A 19,870-nucleotide genomic window follows, 5' to 3' on the forward strand; every position below is an offset into this window, starting at 1 on the left:
GGTCAATTAAACGATTTTTACATGACTGAAAAATTATTTTCTTGTATTAAGAAAACAGGATTTTAAAGGTGCAGTATGTAAGATTTGGCCACCTGTTGAATTGACCGCTAACTGCTGCCAAACCTACCTGGCCTCAGCTAGTTAGCTCAGTTAGCTGTTAAGTTAGCAGTCTGGACTGGGAACTTGGTGTTTCCACCGCTAAATGATTAGCATGCTAACTTCAGGAGAAGTACATCGACTTGATTCCGCAAATTCTGCAAATAATTTCAATAATTCTTTTTGTGTTTTAAACAAAAATTGATCAATTAAAGATTGCACGTCTTTGCATATTTTATACCAGATGGTCAAATCATCGTCCTTTAGTAGAGTACAACCACACTCGAGTAATTCCAGTCTGGCAGCGTAGCATTTCCGTCTGCTGGCATAAACTCACTTCATGGTGTATATATTAGTGTGGTTTGTTTGGCACGCCATAGGCTGCATTAAACTTTGAAGTAGTGGATCCCAAAGTGTGGTTCAGGGACCACCACGGGTCTTTAACTGTGTTTTCATCATGAATCTCTCTGCTTTCCCTCCTCGCCACAGACAGTTCAGACAGTTACATAATTCTGCAGTTAGTCGAAACACTTTGGGACGCAGCTGATAAAATGTGAGAGCACACAAATGCTTACAGTAGAGTACATACACACTCCCAACACACAGTCTCCCTCTCTATACTTCTTCTATCTGCATGTAAACAAAATGCAATATAAACAATATATCAGCTGTTAGTCAGAACAGTGTGTCTGTAAGTGGAGGTTTTCCACTCGTATTGAAACAAGCTCACTAAAGTCCAGGCTGGAAAGATAAACCCAGAATAAATCAGACGTTTTCTCAAGATCGGTCCATTTTTAACAACATAGCACATCTGTTTCATGAAGGAGGGGTTGCAAAGGACTGTTTAACCGGCTCCCAAGAATACCACAAAGGACGGAGTCTGACGTAAAACACACTCTCAGCTCCGCTCAACAGCAGACAGATTGAGACAAATCATGAAACAGCGAGGCCATTTACTCAGCTGGTATTACAGGAAACTGCTGACACATCTCAAAAACACCTCCTCCCTTAAACTGTTCTGATGTGTGCGAGAGCAAGTGCCCACTTTGAACTGCGGAGTAATGAATATTTTTAGACTTTTTTTTATTTTTGGCATATACAGGAATCATATGCAGCTGATTAGAAGGAAAATATGGACTCAGTGCTCAAGTGTTAGTAAAGGTAGTAGAGAAAGTCAATGCTGCTCTCACGTTGTCTGTATTAAGCTACAGCCAGCAGCTGGTTTGATTACCAGCAACCTTTAAAACTCTGAAACCAACAATTTTAATCTTTTTTTTAATTCCATACAAAAGGGGAGAGTACAATTAGCCTAAATGGGGTTTATTTGCTCGCAATTTGAAATCTATGCTACACTAAGCGAACTATCTGAGAGAGATATCAGTGTTCTGAAGCTACATTTGTGTATTTTCCAAAAATATGAAACTTTTGCTTAAAGTCTACAATGAATTTACTTTACGTCTGTTGTAGTCGCAGCTAAAACACTTAAACGTTATTAAGCTTTTGTTAAGGTTAAAAGCTCACTTTGGCAACAAAATATGAAAAAAAGTCTTTAACACAATTCAAAGTCTTGATTTATTCAATATTTCGTCCACATGTTTAAAGCCTCTTCCGTGCAGAAACACATTCCCATACACAACCTTCAGTTTGAGGTGTGTGTGTGAGAGAGGGCTCCTGTCTGCATCTGTCACCGTGAACAATGACTGATATCGGTTTTCGAGGTGGCTATAAATAACAGAGCACCTGGACAGAAAGATGAAGCCAAAATCTGCTCAGACAGACTGGCACAGGTAGATGGATGGCAATGTGAGGGCATTAATGAGAGCACAGGTCTGCCAACACATGGGGATGCGAGCTCTGCAGATGGCTTGATGTGATCATTATATAGCAAAGTGTGTGTGTGTGTGTGTGTGTGTCTGCAACTGTGGGAGGGAAAAAAAAAGAGACGGAAAGTGGAATCGGAGAGTAACTGGACCTATTTGCTCCCCAATAATTAACAGAAGAACTTGTGGGAAATGTCAATGTGCTTCCACGGAGAACTTTGACTTTAACATTACAGACAACGTATTATTTGAACATTTAATCAGCTGAAGTCCAGGTTTCTTCAAGTCCTAATCTGGAAGAACTATTTCAACACACACCATTCTGCTCTAATGATCCCCCCACTCCTTTACCCGAGAGATCACCGAATGAGCATCTATTCCTGTCCTCCTCTCTGATGGTGCCTGAAGTTTAATCAAGATATATTTTGGTTTGTACAAGGAGTCTGCACTGTGCTTAATGAGGAGACTGTGCTGATCCTCCATTCATCCACACATACAGTTAAAAAATGAACCTAACAACTGCATTAAGCTGCTTTGGACTGAATTCTGTAGGCGCTCACCAATAGAAGAGTCAATTATGATGTGGGAATCACAGCCGATTTTGCTGTCTTATGAAGTTTAATTGGATGAAATTGCAGTCTCCAACCGGTGACAAGCAGATTCTCCCTTTGCGACACCATTATTTAAGGGGGCACTTTGGGCTTGTTCATCTGCCAAGAAGTCTTTCGGACACCTTAATCAGTTTGAATGAAATAAGACAGAGCGGTAAAGCATTCGTCTTATTCAGGCACAAGAATGAATGTCACAAAGGCGATCTGAAAACCCATTAACGCACTAACGACTGCAATACAAAGAGGTAATACGCTCTGTATCTGTCTGGTTTTGTCTTTGATAAGTCACAGGACTGTCAAACGTGAGCTTGAACATGAAGGACGCCATGCGACCAACTTCAAGTGTTAATTGGTCAAACTTAAATAATTACAAACTGGAAAGCCTTTGACACACTGAGGTCAAAGTTCATACTTTCATTTTGCATGTCAGCTAGAAAACATTCACACATTTTAATGTCAAAAACACATAATTGTCCTTTTCGTGTATTGAGCATTTCCATACTTTCATCATATAACACATCGACATGCTTTGTAATAAAACAAATACAAGTTCATTTTCTAATCTCGTCTCCATTTTAGGTGTTTATCCCCTAAAAGCACCACATTAAGACCGGGTTGATTCCTCAAGGATTCTTCTCTTCAGAATAACCTGCATTTATCATCAATATGAGTCGTTTTCAGGCTTTCCACTTTCATGCCTCTATTCAAGATTTACTTTTCCGAGAAAAAAAAAAAAGCCTCTTTAACCACATCAGCATAAATATCAAGTTTTCGCATCCACAGTGCAAATTGGCAGACAGTCACATGCTTTGGCTTCAGTGAGACTGAGTGAGCCATTTTCAAGATAATGATGACCAAATATAATATTCCCCAAGTATGAGGAATATCTGATGGAAAAAAAAATAGCAATTAATATTAATAATGTCAGAGTATCCCTGTGGTGTGAAGGACAACTGGCAGTTTCTGCTGAGCAATCATGCATCTGTCGTTCAAAGAAGGTTGTGCAGCACTATGCAGCTGTGTGTCCAATGTGTGAGTGCTTGAATGCAAACATTTGCAAAAAGCCCTGACCTTAGCTCAAACGCAACCTGCATGCTGATGGAACTCGGCCTCATTTGCAAGTATTTAAATAAAGTCCACATAAAAGGCATAAATCCACCAATTATCTCCGCAGACAGCTGCTTGACAGTGACGGCGATCATCGCGAACCTTGGATGCTAATTAACGCTTTAATCTATATGTCAGGCCTCTGAGGCTTCAGGGTGATTAGTAACACCGCAGGTAAAAAATATTTTGGTTTCCCTGGACAGCCAGAGCCACCTAATTACAATCAGCACAGTCAGATGGCTCCACTTTCCACAAAGTATCAATCTTCATTCCGGTGGCAAGTTTCCACAACAGAGCCAGATGCTTCCTCCAGGCGCCAAGAGCAGCGATTGGAAAATGTAAACAACACATCACTTGTCTGATGTTGGTCGTCCACGAGCCTCCTGGTGAGGAACTGTGCTCAGATATGCTCCACAGAGCGCACTAAGTAGAAACTGGATGAAGCATAAGAAGGGAGCATCATCTGAAAATAGCCTTTTCATCAGCAACTGATGCTTCGGGTGTTTGAATATGACTCTCTCATCTCTGATTTATTATTCCTGAGATGTTGGATCTGACCCCCAAGACTTCTGAATGAGACCAAGAAAAGATCTAAATGACTTCATTTGTTTTATCTTAATTTAGTATCGATTTGTGCCCAAGGTGTCCCTGTGATCTTAAAGCACAGATACTATCAGTTCATTTGTCTTGATGAGCTGCCCCCCTCCCTCCACACGGCACGCAAACATCGTCCGATTGTCATTCCAGCCTCGCTGACAACCTTAGATGAACTTAATAACAGATGGCAGTGCTAAAGAACCTCAGCAATTATTTGAAGATCACTCTTTCATGCCTGGAGGGGATCAGTGAGGCTGCCACTAATCAAGGCGTTAACTGCTCTCTACATAATTCAAAAGTCTTATTAGAATTTGTCACATCCAAGATGGCTGAGCAATATATCTCTGCCTGAGTGAAAAATGTGTTTTATTAATACGCCCTTAATGAAAAACTGGAGCGGTTGGAGCTGTGCTGTCTCTCTGCTTCCTCAGCGACTGGGATGATCAGTAGGCAACGATTAGTGATCATTTATTGGGGAATGGGGCAAAACTGCAGGACTACTTTGCAGCACAGCCTTCAAAATGGCATAATAGTTTGTGTTATGCTGCAAGAAGACGTGACAATGACATCATCTGGAATACATAGTACTTATTTAATATTTATGCACTGGAAGTGATTCCTCAAGTTCAAACAAAAATGATTTTGCATCACTTAGAAAGTGAAATAGAGCCGTAATGCTGCATGCCTTTGAATTTCCAGAACTACAGAGTGCCCCTTTAAAGTGTGTTCACAGCAAATGAAACATATTTTAAGGGAGGTCTTCCTCCAGTGAAGTGGCTGAGTTGTGAAGTTGCATTGCATTTTATTTAAATATAGTTATTATAATAATAATTGAGGTCCAGAGAGGTCAAATTTTCCCCCCAAAATGTGTAGCAGACCTTCCTACCTTATTAATCATCTTTTGACCCCTCAGATTTATCTCCTGACCCTGAGGTTGGAAACCGCTGGGTATGAAGTCTTTAAAACCAGCAGCATTAATATCGACTTACACAGTGATTCATTAATATTTACACTTGTCAGTCACAAGTACTTTCTGCTGATAATACTTACCTAAAGTACTTACCTCAGACTTTTACTTGTAAAGGATTGCTTTTACATTGTTGTGTTGGAACTCGATCTGAATACTTCTTCCAAAACTTTGTAACTACTCTTAAACCACAAAAATGCAGAGAACTGATTCAGACCTAGAGGTAAGTCAGATACCTGGCGTTCACTCAGTAAAAACTCATATTAAACCATTCCAAGTACTCAGCAGTCAAATCATACCTTGTGTCTCTTATATGCTCTCTCTCTAACGGTGGTGTCAAGCTGTGAGTGGGACTCCTGCTCAGCTGTGGAGGAGGCGCATGATGGAGGGAGGTGGAAGAAGAAGCAGCTACACTCCTCTCATTATCCTTTCCTCTCATGGTGGCTTCACCTGTGAGTCAGCTGTCAATCACAGCCCCTACATCAAGTCAGCGGGAGACCAGAATGTACGGTGCACTCATCAAATCTGCCAGCAGGCAGGGAGAAAACACCTATAGAGCCCAAAGACACAGCCAGTTGCAATTAAAGTGCTGCCCCGATGTGGAGAAAGGAACCCGAGGCCACCTGAAGGTCAGTGAAAAACCCAATTACCAGCTTGTCATATATTGTCAGCAAGAGTAATTCTTGGAAACAAAACAGCACCTTTGCACCAGCTGCACCTATGAGGAGATGGAGGGAGTTATAAGAAAAACACAAAACACTCAATTAGACAAACTTTAGTTTTTATTACTGTTGGGACAAACTAGTGAATGGAAACAATCCCCGGGGTGAGGGGACGCACGGGGCCACAGCTCAGACCATGCAGTTTTTTGTACACAAGTCTTAAATGGAATAAAACTGGTTTGGATTAAAAGTTATAAAAATAGACCATTTACGAAAAAACCTATCTACAACGACAGTTCAGTGGCAGAAATGATTCAATTCTACATTTTTTTTTAAAAGTACAATTGTAAAACAGACAAAAAAAAAAGACATTTCACAGTTTCAAGGCGAGACTCACGTGTCACGATGCAGTCTTTGGGACGGAAACTGTCGCTACACAGTAGTTTCATGTTTCCACAAGCCGGTCTTTACACTGGCTGCACTCTCTGGGCTGATTAAAGGCATTGTTTGTCCATTTTCTTTAAGTGTGCCACCATTCTGAGTAACCAGGTTGAGCCCATATGACTTGGGTTGGCTCTCTAGTTCTGTGGTGCTGGGCTGCTTAACAGGACCAGAGTCATTACCCGAGCTCAGCGTGGCAGCAGCAGTGACCCGTTCAGTTTCTACAGTCACCACTGATCCGTTCCCAACGCTGCTGCCACCTCCTTTATCTGCGTAGCGGGAGCGGCGCGGCAAGCTTGCGCTGTCGCTGCTGTCCTGCTGTAACTGGCTCTGATGGCGCTCTCTGTAGGCCATGTAAGCCGCCCGCCTGCTGTTGCGTGCCGCTACATCATAGTGGTGGTGCCGCCTGTGGGGTGCACTCTGCACGCTGCCGTCCACGCTGGTGGGGACGTCGTAGGCGTACTCTCGCAACACTGTCAGCCGACTCGCCCTGTGCGCTCGCGCTCTGTTTTTGTGATGCCTGCTTGCGTGTCCGTTGGGGGCAGCTGTTGGATTGTTGATGTTGTTCATCGGGCGGAACTGGACCTCAACCGGTGCCACGTGCATTTTAATTTCATTGTCTACTGAGTGTTCAGTCAGGCTGTTGTCCAAAATGGCTGCACCGTTGGCTGTCGCCGGTGCTGACGCAGGCTTGCATTGAGCTGCCTCTGCGTGCAGATTGGTCAGCTTGCTGCCGTGGGTGGAGTTGCGCATGCTTGGCCCGCTCTTATTTGTGTAGGAAGAGTCTGCACTGCTGTGGCCACACTTTGTTGACTCTCCGTCTGCTTTGTCAGCAGATCCTGCTGTGGATGTCATTGCCACGCCCGGCTGAGGCAGAAGGACATCCTCCTGTGCAGAGTAGGCTCGTCTCCCAGAGCAACAAGCCTGGGACCAATAGCGTCTCATATCCTGCCTGTTGACACAGTGATGTGCCACCATGAACGCCCCCAATGCCAGTGCGGCCACCCCAAACAGGCAAGTGAAAGCTAAGTCGAAGGGGTGGTCCTGTGACACAGCCATGGCCCCGAACACCCAGAGGGCCGCATATAGCCCCAGTGCCCCTGCTGCACCCATCAGCTGAGCTGCAAAGGTGTGCTCATTCTCCAGGGCCGACAGGGGCACAGCGTGGGGAGCAGACAGCATGGAGGAGGATGCCTCGTGAGGCTGGAGCTGCAGTGTGAGGGGGTGGCACTGGCTGCTGGGACCATCAGCCCTGGCCTCAATGTGGGCTGAAGAGAGATGCTGCTGCTCTTCGGTGGGCTCCTTGAACTCGTAACGGCGCTCAGGGTGGCGCCGCAACTGGAGTAGAATGCTGAGGAAGTACATGCAGTCCACGAAGATGATGAATCCCACTGGGCCATAAAATGCACCAATACTGGGCTCCCATGCCATCCAGCAACTACAGAGAGAAAGACAAGATCAGTCTTACATTTCATGTACAGTAACACAGTAGATGTGGCTTTTCTTCACTCTTTCAGCAATCACTTCAATTATTTTGCTCTTTCTAAAAGGAAAATTGCCAACAATAGTAATTAAAACCGTACCACGTCTCCTCATCTTAATCCTGTCACCTTCACCATTTACCTCACAAAAGTTAAAATGACTCTTTGAAAAACTTCAACATTTTTACAGTAACTGTCCCATTACATTTAGTAACACAGGCTGGATTCATCTTGCTCGCAAGAAATTAATTAAACTCCAAAGACTTCAGACAGATACGGGTCCAGATTTCTCAATTAGTCAGCCACGTTGCACAATCTAAACAGCTGCCACTGTAGAGAGGGTGGTGGTGGTGGTGGTGGTGGTGGTGGTGGGGGGAGCTCGCTGTAAACTGGCAGCAGTTGCTTGTTGCTTGGATGCGCACACCATTAATAGGCCTCTATAATCACAACTTCAGGGAATAAACTTTTCCTACCCTCATAAAAACATCCATTATTTACTAAAGCAATGTAGCCTGGCTGGTCGATAACTAAAGCCAACTCCTCCTGAGGACGGAGCGTAGAAGATCTCTGGGGCCTGGATGCTCTTTTATTAAACACTGTTGTCCAGATAAAATATCACAGCATTACCATGAGCACATCCTCGGGGATGGGGACTCTAATTGCTTCCAAAACAAGCACTACTTACTATGGTGCATTGGTCCGGCTGCCGTAGTTTCTGATGTTGGCTGCTGCAGTGATGCCGCAGACAATGATGGGTATCCCTCCGCCGATTAAGTAGAACCTTTTGGGAAAAGCACAGAGACGTAGTTCTGCTTGATTCTTTGTGTTTGTGGGATGACAAGCTGGCGTGAGATGGGCACAGAGGTCCAACAGTATTTCAGGCCTCCACACTGACACCATGTGGCAGTGTGGAGGAAACATGACCACTTATAACAACAGTGAGCTCATGTTCATGTTCCTCCAAAGTTCCTCCAAAAAAACATGAAAAAAAATTTCCTGTATTTGTTCTGCAGAGGCAGAACCTTTACAGTGAAGTAAGTATTGCTGGGACAAGATTTAAAGAGACGACATGAGTGTGGACTTTTGTGTCAGACTCCTATGTCTAGAAATCCAGCATGATACCAATTCACCGAAGGCGAGAATAGGATTTAGCAGCAAGCTGGGACTGTAAGAAAGCTGTAATTAACAACTCTCACATTCTCGACAGTGCCTGATATTAACAGGGACCAACCATTGCAGTTGTTTCCAGGGACAATATGGATAATTAGTAATCAGAGAATTTGGAATAAACAGTGACTGAATGTAACCAAGTAATTAAGTACAATTATGAGGTAATTGTGTTTTTACTTTCTGCCACTTTAAACTTCCACTCCACTACATTATGCTCTTTTTTTCTAAACTACATTTAGTTTAGACATTAAGCTTCACAGCATGCACATGTTAGTATTCAAGCATCAATCTAAAACTGCTATTTGGAGTGCTGACACGTAAAGTTGCCTCGTCCAGCTCAGAAAATGCAAACGCCTTTATGCAGGACAAGTGGTATCATACCTCAGCATGGGTCGCGGTGGTGGCGGAGGTTCGTCCAGCTCTTCATAGCGCTTGGCTTTGCGCGTCACCTGTTTGTAAATGTTGCGTGCAGTCACACCCACCCACAGAGCTGTAGCCAGAGTTGAGTAGTGCAGCAAGATGCCCACCTAGAGGAGATAGCATCATTTTATATATGACAGTTAGCAAAGAAATGCAATCAATCTCCTCTGTCAGAATGATAGACTGCCCCTGTTTACTCTCGGATAAAAGTAAAAATGATGGACTTCAGTACATAGAGGAGTTCAAATGGCACGATGATCCTTAAGTAATTTGGTATCGAGTGTGTCAGCATCAGCCGGAGTTGAACGATCACCCTGTGAAATGAATTTTTAGGCCAGGGGGGATGAAATAAATAAACAAAAACTTCTCCGCCAAAATCTTTTGTCCCGGTACTTTGTGCAATGAGAAATGCATTAGTACAACACGCCATGATGCTGCATTGCCTCCAGCCACGGAAACAATCTACCGTACTTCTGTGTATTTTCTTTGACGGTTTCCAAAAGTTTTATGAGCAGAGTGAAATCAACCAAAGGCAACATTCTCATTCTTTTTCTTTTTTTCATTTTCATTCACAGCAGCACAGTGTTGGAGGCGTGTGGGCACCGTGTGCTTACCGCCTGGCAAACGCTGGCATAGCGCGTCTGATTTATGCCACCTACAAAGACCCCGCAGGTGAGGGAGATGTGGAAGCAGAGGTTGACCAACATGTGCCAGGATTTGCGACTCACACGGACAGACCTGGAAACATGGGAACAACAAGTCAAAAAAATGTAAATGGGGGAGAAGTCCATTATTGCTGATGGACACCAATTAAACATAGTGACTTAAAACAAGAAAAATAAGGCAGTCATATAGTTACCTGTGGTGGTAAATATAGCTGATGATGATTGTGAGCAGGCAGAGTAGCAGAATGATGATGGTGGCGTAGATGACTGGGTGCAGGGGCTGAATGCTGGGAGTGAAATACTCCACACTGCTGAGGTCCTGCAGGGCAGATGAGGTGATTAATCCTCAGTTTGAGGAGTCACAGTTATAATAATTAGAAACCACTCAAAGTGCCAGTAGCAAAGCGCCCTGCACACCATAGTTAGAATTCCCACTTCATTTCATACAAACAAAACGAGGAATGATGAAACCTACCATCAGCAGGCCATAGTTGCCCAGAGAGTTGCAGGATATGGTGGTGACGCTGTCATTATGGTTCATGATGCGGCAGCCATCGCTCTGCCATCCTCCATGGCCTCCAACCAGGCTGAAGTTCCAGGAGGCGGACACCGGGTCTGAGCCGCGGGCAAACTGCCACAGGGTGATGTTCACCGGCGTCCTGAGGATGTGCCGGGACATGCCATCTGATGGGAAACAGACAGATGTAGATTTGATTGAGTCCATTTCTTCCATTTGCTGATTTTTTTCAGATTTCTTCTCTCCAATTAATTAAACAAAAAAAAAACCCCAAACATATAATGAATACATTACTCTATATCAAAATATTGCAACTCACCTATCTTGGCCATGATGACAGGGGTGGCCACACTCCTCCTCTTTCCACCATCAGCCAGTTGGGACGAGTTGCCGGTGGAGGGAAAAAACTTGCCGTTGCGGAAGCCCAGTAGATGGAGCTTGTAGACTGCGTCGTCTGCCTGCCCGGGGAGTGCAGCCTGGGTAAAGAGTGACTGAGGAAACTCCAGGGAAGCAATGATGTTCTATAGGGACAAAGGGTATTATGAAGTTTAAAAAAAATCCAACCATTTCATAGTTTTTACAATAGATCTATAGTTTTGGTCGGTACACATTTTAGGGATTTTGTTTCAGTGCAGAAAAACAACCTGCTCACAAAACTGTTATTGTCTTTGGTAGGAGCTGACCTTGTAAGAGATGCTGGAAGAGGAGTTGGTTGTGTTGCATTTGAAGGTGAGTTGGCGGTCCTGTCCAGGTGTGCGGTCGGGACTGAGCCTCTGGAACAACCTGCAGGTCATGCCGTTCCAGTCGCTGGCCCTGACAGTGTGAATCTCCAGTGCTATGTTGGGGGATGTCTGGGAGGACAGCAGGAATAGTGAAGCATGACTCTATTCATCCTAAAAACAGAGTTCAGCTCATTCAAGCGCTAAAAAAAACACTAAAATCATCGTATATAGAGAACTCCAACATTATGAGAGAAGATTGTCGCCCTAATGATGCTGGATTTACACCAAAGTGGAACAGAATGGACAAATGCAGTCCCATCTGGTGTGAGACGTCAGGAGACAACCAACAAATGTGATGACAGGATCGTTTCATTGCATATTTTATGAACAGCTCTTTTATAAAGCTGATTTAGTGAGTGTAGATAAAACTTTGTTGAGTAAATTCAAAGTTAAGCATACGTTTCTGAAAAGGTCAAAATTAGGCATTTTCAAAACTCTCAATACTTTCGTACCAACCATGCAAAACTGAAATTGTACAGGGAAAATCACATAGGGCCTCCAATTTAATCGCACAAGGAAAACAAATTCAAAGCAGTAGGTCTTGGACAAACAGACGCTGTATAAAATAGGGCCCCTTGTGTTGTTAAAGTGACTAACCAGGGAGAAGGGCTGTGCTGTGGCCAGACGGTAGCCAGAAATCTTCTGAAGGCAGGCGATGATGCGCGAACAGGCCATGGCTTCGCGCTGAGCCATCCAGAGCACCCTCTCATCTGCCAGCATCAAGTTACTGGCCATGCTTACCATCACCTCACCCAACTGGAAGACAAGGAACATTCAGACATGAGTGAAAACACTGAGAAGTTGTCATTAGAGCTTCTGAGAGCCAAAGAAAGACATTCAGCCGTAGATCAACAGCTCTTATTCTAAATTACTTGAGTGGAAACATAAGAAGTGAATATCTTCCGCCAGAAACTTGTTTGTATCACTACAGCACTTAACACATTCTTGAGGGAAACACTTGACTTGTAGTTAAGCGACAATTAGAAGCACATTTCAAGTATGCCTTCGCCCAACTACCGAACAACTTTTATATGCTTTGAATCTATAGTGCTCCTCGCCATCAGCACTTGCAACAAGCTAGGAGCTCCTTTACTTTGAAAACGTTCCTTCTGTTGGCCGACAGCTGCACCCAAAGTCGTGACGAGACATCCTTTCTCATTAAACAACATGTCAACAAACAGCTGTTGAGCATTAATCTATTTGTCCTTGAAAGGAGCAACACATGCATTCGATTCCACTGTGAGGGTAAGCTTGTAAAAAGTGCTTCTTTTCTGTGTTTGGTAATGTGATCAATTAATAGCAGTACTTACATTAAATCTCTCGACAAATTTGCCAATCTTTTCAATCATCTCAGCTACAAAGATGATGTCCATCTTGTCTGAGAAGTTGGCAGCGTCGTTGGTGCAGGACAACAGGCGCTGAGCCCTGGCTACCACGCTGGTCTCATTCAAAGGCATCTATTGGAAAGATAAGGAAAGAGAGAATCAGTCTGTGTTTAACTCAAATTTGGTCAAAGCAGAATAACACATTTGATGTTTGAATTGATATAAAAATGCTGAGGAAGAAAAGTCGGTGACTGGGGTTAGAGGGCAGAAAACCAGATACAGACCTGGTTGATGACGTATAGAAACCGCGTGACATCTTTCTGGAACTGGCAGCGCGAGTAGTCGTCATCCGTCCACACCCCTTTGCGATTGCAGTAGCGCCACGCCCGCTGCTCCTCGCCGGAGCTGCCCGAGTATGTACCTGCGCTGGAGGGCAGTCTGTTGCAGGGGAGGTGCGCTCTGATCCCTGCCACGGTGCGCGGCCACCTGGAAGGAGCCAAACAGATCTCAGTCCTGCTGCTTCCAGTCCTCATTAACTGATGCATGCCGTGTCCTTACTTCCACCCGACTTTGTGTCATGTGAGTCATGATGTGTGTGACATCAATAGCAACACAGTAATGTAATTACTATGGCAGAGGCCGTGGAGTAATTCACATGATTAACCACAAGGGGGGGCCACAGCGCTACGTGTCACACTTGAAACATAATGGTTCAAATATATTGACATTTGAGAATGGATCCCTGTATGCATCCAAGTGTTCAATTTGGTTAAATAACAAAAACCTATTATTAATATCTATGAATAAACCTTTTTGCTTGCTGGTGTAATTTAGTTCATGAAAAAGCCCCAAAAGCCATTTTAAGCCAATTAAACAGTTGAAAGTGTGAAATAATTGGAACCAAGTGTGAACACAGCTCCTTCATTACATCGAGAGATGCCAACATCAAACCTAACATAAAATATAGGTGAGAGCAGCACCCAGTTCTTAAGGCATCATGTAGAAATGAGTCAGATTTTGTGCACTCACTTGAACTCTCCCTTGTTGTTCGTGACGCGTTCAGGGACACAATACTTGGCAGAAGTCTCCAAGACCACGATGTGGACAGTCCTGGTTGTGTTGCCCCTGCTAGTTCTGACCCGGCACTCCCAGTCCCCAGTAAAACCAGGCTGAATGTTTGAGATGGTCAACGCGCTGATGACAAACAACAAGGTGAAATCAGGCAAAAAGAGCTGGACAGATAGCAGTATTTATCCTAGAGCAAAGTTAAACTGTTATAAAGCTAAAAGTTGTTTTTTATTTTTTTATTTAATTCTGATGAGATTTTGAGACAGATTTGATCATGAATCATACCTGGCAATGAGAGAGCAGTCCTGCACCATGCGTCTTTCAATGACGATGCCTTGGGCGGCGTCAGGCTTCACCATGCGGCCGTCTTGGTACCACAGCACCTGCATGTCCTCGGCCACGAAGGAGGCCTGACACTGGAATGGCAAGCTGTCCCCCTGAAAGACGACCTGTTGCTGGGATGGAGTCAGCTGGAAGGAGGGCAGCTCGAGTGGAGCATCTGCAGAGAGCAGACATCAGATTTCAGGAAGAAGGTCAGGTATTCATTTGTCACAGACAAATATATGTTTACATGGTTTATATTCCTTACAGATAGACTATACATTCAATAACTCTGGACACGGAGCCTTTTTGTTTCAATCTTGGCACTTGTTGCGTCTTGGATTCTGGGTACATGTGTGCTACTTGTCATTCACATCAGGCCACAGCTCCTGCTAGATCTGTGCCATGTATTTCATAATCCTTCGCTGTGATAGGTGCCAAACTGATAAGACATGAGCAAGTACAAACAAAGACAGCACTGGCCTGGGCAGCCCTTCTCTTATCTCCGGTGTCATTGCACAAGCCCCTGTTCCCCAAACACCAGCCGCCTCAGCGATACCAAAACAGAGGAATTAAAGAGACGGTGCCCCATTTTGACTCTAAAATCTGTGTCACAACTCAATATGACTCTCAACCTTTAAAAATGTCACATGACACATCAGGTGGTGTCACCAAAATATTGAAGGATTTGATGTTAGGGTGTTCAAACTAAATTGTAGACAGAGTGCATGTGCCACGTTAAATCAGGCTGTCCCTACCACAGGTGAAGAGCTCTGGGCTGATGGAGGTAATGGACTGGCCCTGGAGAGACTGGGGGTAGGAGCACTTGGTGTTCTTGCCCGCAGGGTTCCTCTCGCTGAGCCAACGCCGCAGCCACTGAAGGTTGCAGTCACACAGCAAGTTAGGTGTCTGAAAATCCCTGAAAAAAATTAAAACAAAACATACAGAAACAGGGAGGAAGACGGGTTCAGTGGTGGGGAACTACCAGATATTAAGTAACATTTATTTTTACTGTCAATGTAAAAAACTGTTTTGAAATCACAAATTTTCATTTCATTAACGTGCTGACACTGATGCTTGCATGTGATTGCAGTGCACGACATCATGCTCCTTTTCATACTTACAAGAACTTCAGAGACAACAAGCTGTCAAAGGTCCCCTGAGCCAATGAAGAGAACGTGTTTCCTGAAAGGTTTCTGGAAAAGAACACATGGACACAAAGGAATTACCCCAATCTGTTACGAAGATATGATTATGTAAATGTCTCTATATTTTCATGAAAAATACTGATGACTTACAGTCTGATCAGACTGGTGAGGCCCTTGAAGATGTCTACATTAAGACAGCCGATGCTGTTATTGGACAAGTCTCTGTAACACACAAAAATCTGATTTAATTCTACCACATTTTAGAAATAACAACATGACAGCTGAAACACCCTTGCAGACCATCAATTAGCAAAACACATTAAAGCTGGGTGGGAATGTTTTCCAGCAAGACAAGCCCTGAGAATCAGATCGCATCCTGAGAAAAAACATGAGAACCTAAGAAATGTTTACTTTGCTTTTTTTTTTTTTTTTTTTTAAAACAAAGAGCCAAGTTCAACAGAGACGGGTTGAAGCAAAAACCCCCAAAATTTCACTGACAGATTTACAACTTTGAAGGTGATTTCAGATAAAGTCTGTGTGGGCCTCGGGGGGGATCTACACATCAAAGGCAACTCACTCTGGGAGATGATTAATCGCCTATGATTAATGTCAAACATGCCAAAAGTGTGTGTTTCTCCTCTGGATGTGACCTGACATGATGTCTCTGGCAAACATCAGATGGAAGTGTCTGAGACTCTTGACGCCTTTCAGGGGCTATCATAGACGAGCCCAGGACCAACATTGAAAATACCTAATACCTAAATATTTAGAAAGTACAACAGCTGCAAAGAGGTTACGTTCACTGGTGGCCCCAGGTAAACTCCAGTGCACCATCCTCAGACACAGTAGTTAGTTAAAATATTGGATAATTTTATTTCTACTACTTTAGACTTTCAGCAACTAATCAGATGAAACAATCTTAGAAGGAACTGTAGCATTTTTATTTATTTTCTATAAATTAAGAAACATGTACACAAGAATTAGGCAGCAGTTAACAAATCAATATGTATTCATGCCTCGAGTTTTGTATTCTAACGTCCACCTGTGTATTTCTGTTCTTTAAGCAATATCATTTTTTTTAACAATTTGGAGGCAACAGAACAACACTGAGATATTAACACAGAAATCCTATCATCAATCAGTTGGTAAAGAGTTGCCTATCAAGACAAAAGAGAGTAGATCAGGTAGAGTCATCACTCTTGTTGCTAGCAGATAAACACGATCTTGTTATTTTGCTTTAGCTCGGTTTTTGGTCATCATCACTACCTTGGGGCTAATGCTGCCTGCTCGCCTTTAGGTCGTTGGTCATTGTCTATGGCGTCTTTTTCTTTTTGCTGAAAACAGCTGCATCTGGAAGCCGAGTTCACCAGAGCATGGGCGGAAACAATACATTTGTGGCCCCACAGAACCAAAACAATTGGCTAAAAAGGTGCCAAAATGTTCTGTTGAGTTGAGAGAACCTGCAGAGTTAGGTGATAATCCTCTATGAGTTTGTCACTATGACCACCATCTTTTTCAATACACGTTGCTATTTGAAGCAGTGAAACAACATCTGTGTTTGTAGAGCTTTTGTTTTTTGCTGTTCATATCAACTCTGCCAGTATGTCTTAATGTTGATTATTTAATTGATTTCTAATTTGACGACAGGAGACAAACATGACAACAGGATAATTTTGTTTTGATTATTAGAAGATTTTTAGTTTACATGAGTGTACGTGTAAATGAAACAGTAGATAATGTTCAAAGTCAAGCATTTTCAATGAGCACAATGAGTATATAGCAACTGTGAAAATACAGCAGATAAAATAAAGCATTTTCTCAGACTATTTATTCTTGCAGCTTTAAAACTGCTGAGGCAAACAGCTTTGATAAGTTGAAAAACTTGTTTTTTATCCAACAATCCCACTTTAGACTCATTCCCAGAGAGATAACATTTGAAGCAACCCAAGGTTCAAAGTAGTCACAGCACCTTCACAATAGCTGTAAAACATATTCCACTGTGAATGATCCAATCATTGAGAGGTGCCAAGTAAAGAAACAAGAGCCTGGGAGAAAAAGACAGATCATTACCTCAACCCACCAGATAAACTGTATCCCGGGGTGCTCGAGGAATGTGATACTGACACAAAGTCATACCTGGAAAATGACTGTCAGGCATACACTCACATCCGAGCATTTATGTAATTATTGGTGTTGGTCCTTAAGGTACCAGCTGGGGAATTTACTGTGTGAGGTTATTAGTTCCACTTGGAAGAGAAGGAAAAGCTGCCTTTTGCAGGATTGCCAATTTGGTGCTAGCATTGTGTGTCAGGGGAAGGATAACACAGTAGAAGTGAAGGGGTGGAGGGAGGGGGCTCCTGCAGCTCAAGGCCAACTTTCATCTCCCTTTATCGCCTAGATTCAAATACTAGAGTTACAGCTACATGAAGAGGACTCGGGACAAGCTGGTGAACACTGTTATTTCGTTTAACTCACTTTTAGGAATCGTTATAGCCTAAAAAATATATTCAGAAGTTTGCATTTAAACCACATAACACAGATTTTCCTTGTCTGGCTATGCACCTATTACTCACTAAACTCTCCACTCTCCATCTGCTTTTACTAGTCGACTAGTATTCATTACCAAAGACTGATCCCACATGTGTCTTTCAACCACAGGCATGTAGCACATTAACAGCTTGCAGGACTGTTTCGGTGCAGTGCTTCAGTTGCTGATGATACCAGGAGTAGAGGCAAAAATAGCCCGATGTGATTAGGCTCTCGAGGAGGAACTGTTCAGCTGCTGGTGGAATGTGGAATACAAAGGGCTCAGTCGGAGACATCCATGTGGCCTGGGCGTTATATACCGTGTTTGCACACATTTCTAAGTGTAAAAGTGTGTGGGAAAAGTGTGTGAGCTGTGTTTAAAGTGAAGTAAGCGATAGTCTTTTCTCCCCCGCCCCCCCGAGGGTGTAAACAACGGTTCACCCTACACCCCAACTCCCAGCACGAATAAAGAAACCCAGACAAGTAGGACCAGCTGACTATTTTGAGATCAGATGTTAGTCCTGTTGTAAAGGTGCAAGTGGAGACTTCTTTATGTGCCAGTCTTCTCATCTGTGGACCAGGTTTTAGTTCAACGTGGAGAGTGTTTTAGTGTTTCTATGAATCAGTTTTTTACCATGGATTTGCTTTACATTTACGATGACTCAAAGTTGCCAGGTCCATTTCCCAACGAGGGGACATATTTAAAATTGTCTGGTTTTCTCAGTTTGCAACCTCCATCACAATGTTGACCACTGAAAACTAATGTCTTTGACAAGGCTGAAAAGGACTACATTAAAGTCGACGAGTCAAGTCACTTTTATTTATTTTTTTAATAAATGTCAAACTTTTGCTGGTTTCAGCATCTTAAATGAGAGGGTTTTGCCGCTTTTTGTCATTATTGATCTTAAATTAAGAGGGTTTTGGAGTGTTGTTTGGGCATTTTATAGACTGGATGATCAATGGATAAATAATGAAAATAATCGGCGATGGAAACAATCATTAGTTGTAGCACTAGTCAAAAGTAGATAGAAACAAAAAATGTGATTTGAAATATTGTTTTTGAAATAAAATTTTCTTTGTTCATTTGCATCTTAGATCACACCGTCAACATTAAATGTCATAGGGGAAAACCTTTGATGAAAACAAAAATGACATGGTGTTAAAGCCTTGCTCAACACCTAGTTAAGCACTGAGAAGAGCTGGATTTATGGTTGATACCAGAGGTTACGGTAGGCTTGCCATAAAATCCTATTACGTTTGAATTATAGTTCAGTGTTCAATTTTTCCTGATGACGCACCACTGCTACGCTAGACAAATGCCCTGTACTCGATCAGGCGGCATCATGCTTCAGTCATTTTGCCCACACTATCTGTGTTTACATGCTTTGGGATGTGAGCGACTGTGGGAAAGTCCAATTTTTCTCAGAGCTGCATATGAGACTATTTGATGAGATCACATGGTTTCATTCATTGTGTTTGAGTGTGGGGTTGGCGCCGAGCAAAAGATTTGCAGTGGAGATTGTTTGGCTAGATGTGTGCTACTGAAAAGGAGGGAAAAAAATGAGCGTTAAAAAAAAAAAAAAAACTTGTATCATGTTTTCACTTCACTGAACAATGTTGAAAACAGAAGAAGCAACTAAGCCCGTGCACAAAGCCACAGTAGGCACGGCACAGAAGAAGCTGAAGTGTTTTTCAGCCACTCTCCCAAACGCATATTTCCCAAGGCATCATGACAATCTGACACGCAAACTTAGCCCACAACAACTACTTTGGATGCCTCATTAAGAATAATGGCCCATATGTACAACACATATTATTCTAACTTCCACACTCTTCCTTTTAAATGTCTTCCTCACCGTTTTGTGACAAGACACATAAAGTAATTATGCCCTCCAAATGGCACGTCTTGAAACGAGAAGTAATCTAATCAGGTGATTCTGGGGGGGAAATACACACAGTTGGAGGGCAATCAAAGTCTGGCAAGAGTAAAGTCAAAGATAAGCGCAAAGTGATGCCAAAGGTATGTAAAATAAATGTGATGTAAATACTACTAAAAGTCTATTTTTTTAAGTACTTCTTGCTGCAAATTAACTTCACTCCCATTTTCCAAAGACTGGGGGGAAAAAAACTTGGGTGGATGTGTAGT

General features: G+C 43.0%; 1 protein-coding gene across 6 annotated transcripts in view; it reads right to left on the reverse strand.

The window, feature by feature from the left end:
* Positions 1-5,962: 5,962 nt before the first annotated feature.
* The window catches only part of adgra3 (adhesion G protein-coupled receptor A3), a 128,361-nt gene continuing 114,453 nt past the window's right edge, over positions 5,963-19,870 (reverse strand). For 5 of the 6 annotated variants that reach the window (XM_037111939.1, XM_037111938.1, XM_037111937.1 and 2 more), the window contains 16 exons: positions 15,349-15,420; positions 15,175-15,246; positions 14,809-14,969; positions 14,015-14,228; positions 13,691-13,855; positions 12,946-13,147; positions 12,647-12,793; positions 11,934-12,092; positions 11,238-11,405; positions 10,874-11,075; positions 10,513-10,721; positions 10,232-10,356; positions 9,987-10,110; positions 9,334-9,479; positions 8,468-8,563; positions 6,293-7,739 (listed from right to left, as the gene is read on the reverse strand). In XM_037111939.1, coding sequence (XP_036967834.1) covers positions 6,293-7,739; positions 8,468-8,563; positions 9,334-9,479; positions 9,987-10,110; positions 10,232-10,356; positions 10,513-10,721; positions 10,874-11,075; positions 11,238-11,405; positions 11,934-12,092; positions 12,647-12,793; positions 12,946-13,147; positions 13,691-13,855; positions 14,015-14,228; positions 14,809-14,969; positions 15,175-15,246; positions 15,349-15,420 — 3,709 coding nt within the window. Of the gene's footprint in view, positions 7,740-8,467; positions 8,564-9,333; positions 9,480-9,986; positions 10,111-10,231; positions 10,357-10,512; positions 10,722-10,873; positions 11,076-11,237; positions 11,406-11,933; positions 12,093-12,646; positions 12,794-12,945; positions 13,148-13,690; positions 13,856-14,014; positions 14,229-14,808; positions 14,970-15,174; positions 15,247-15,348; positions 15,421-19,870 lie in introns of all 6 variants that reach the window. The other variant, XM_037111933.1, reaches the window with a different exon arrangement.

This window comes from Acanthopagrus latus, chromosome 10 (assembly GCF_904848185.1).
Source record: "Acanthopagrus latus isolate v.2019 chromosome 10, fAcaLat1.1, whole genome shotgun sequence".
NCBI classification, from domain to species: domain Eukaryota; kingdom Metazoa; phylum Chordata; class Actinopteri; order Spariformes; family Sparidae; genus Acanthopagrus; species Acanthopagrus latus.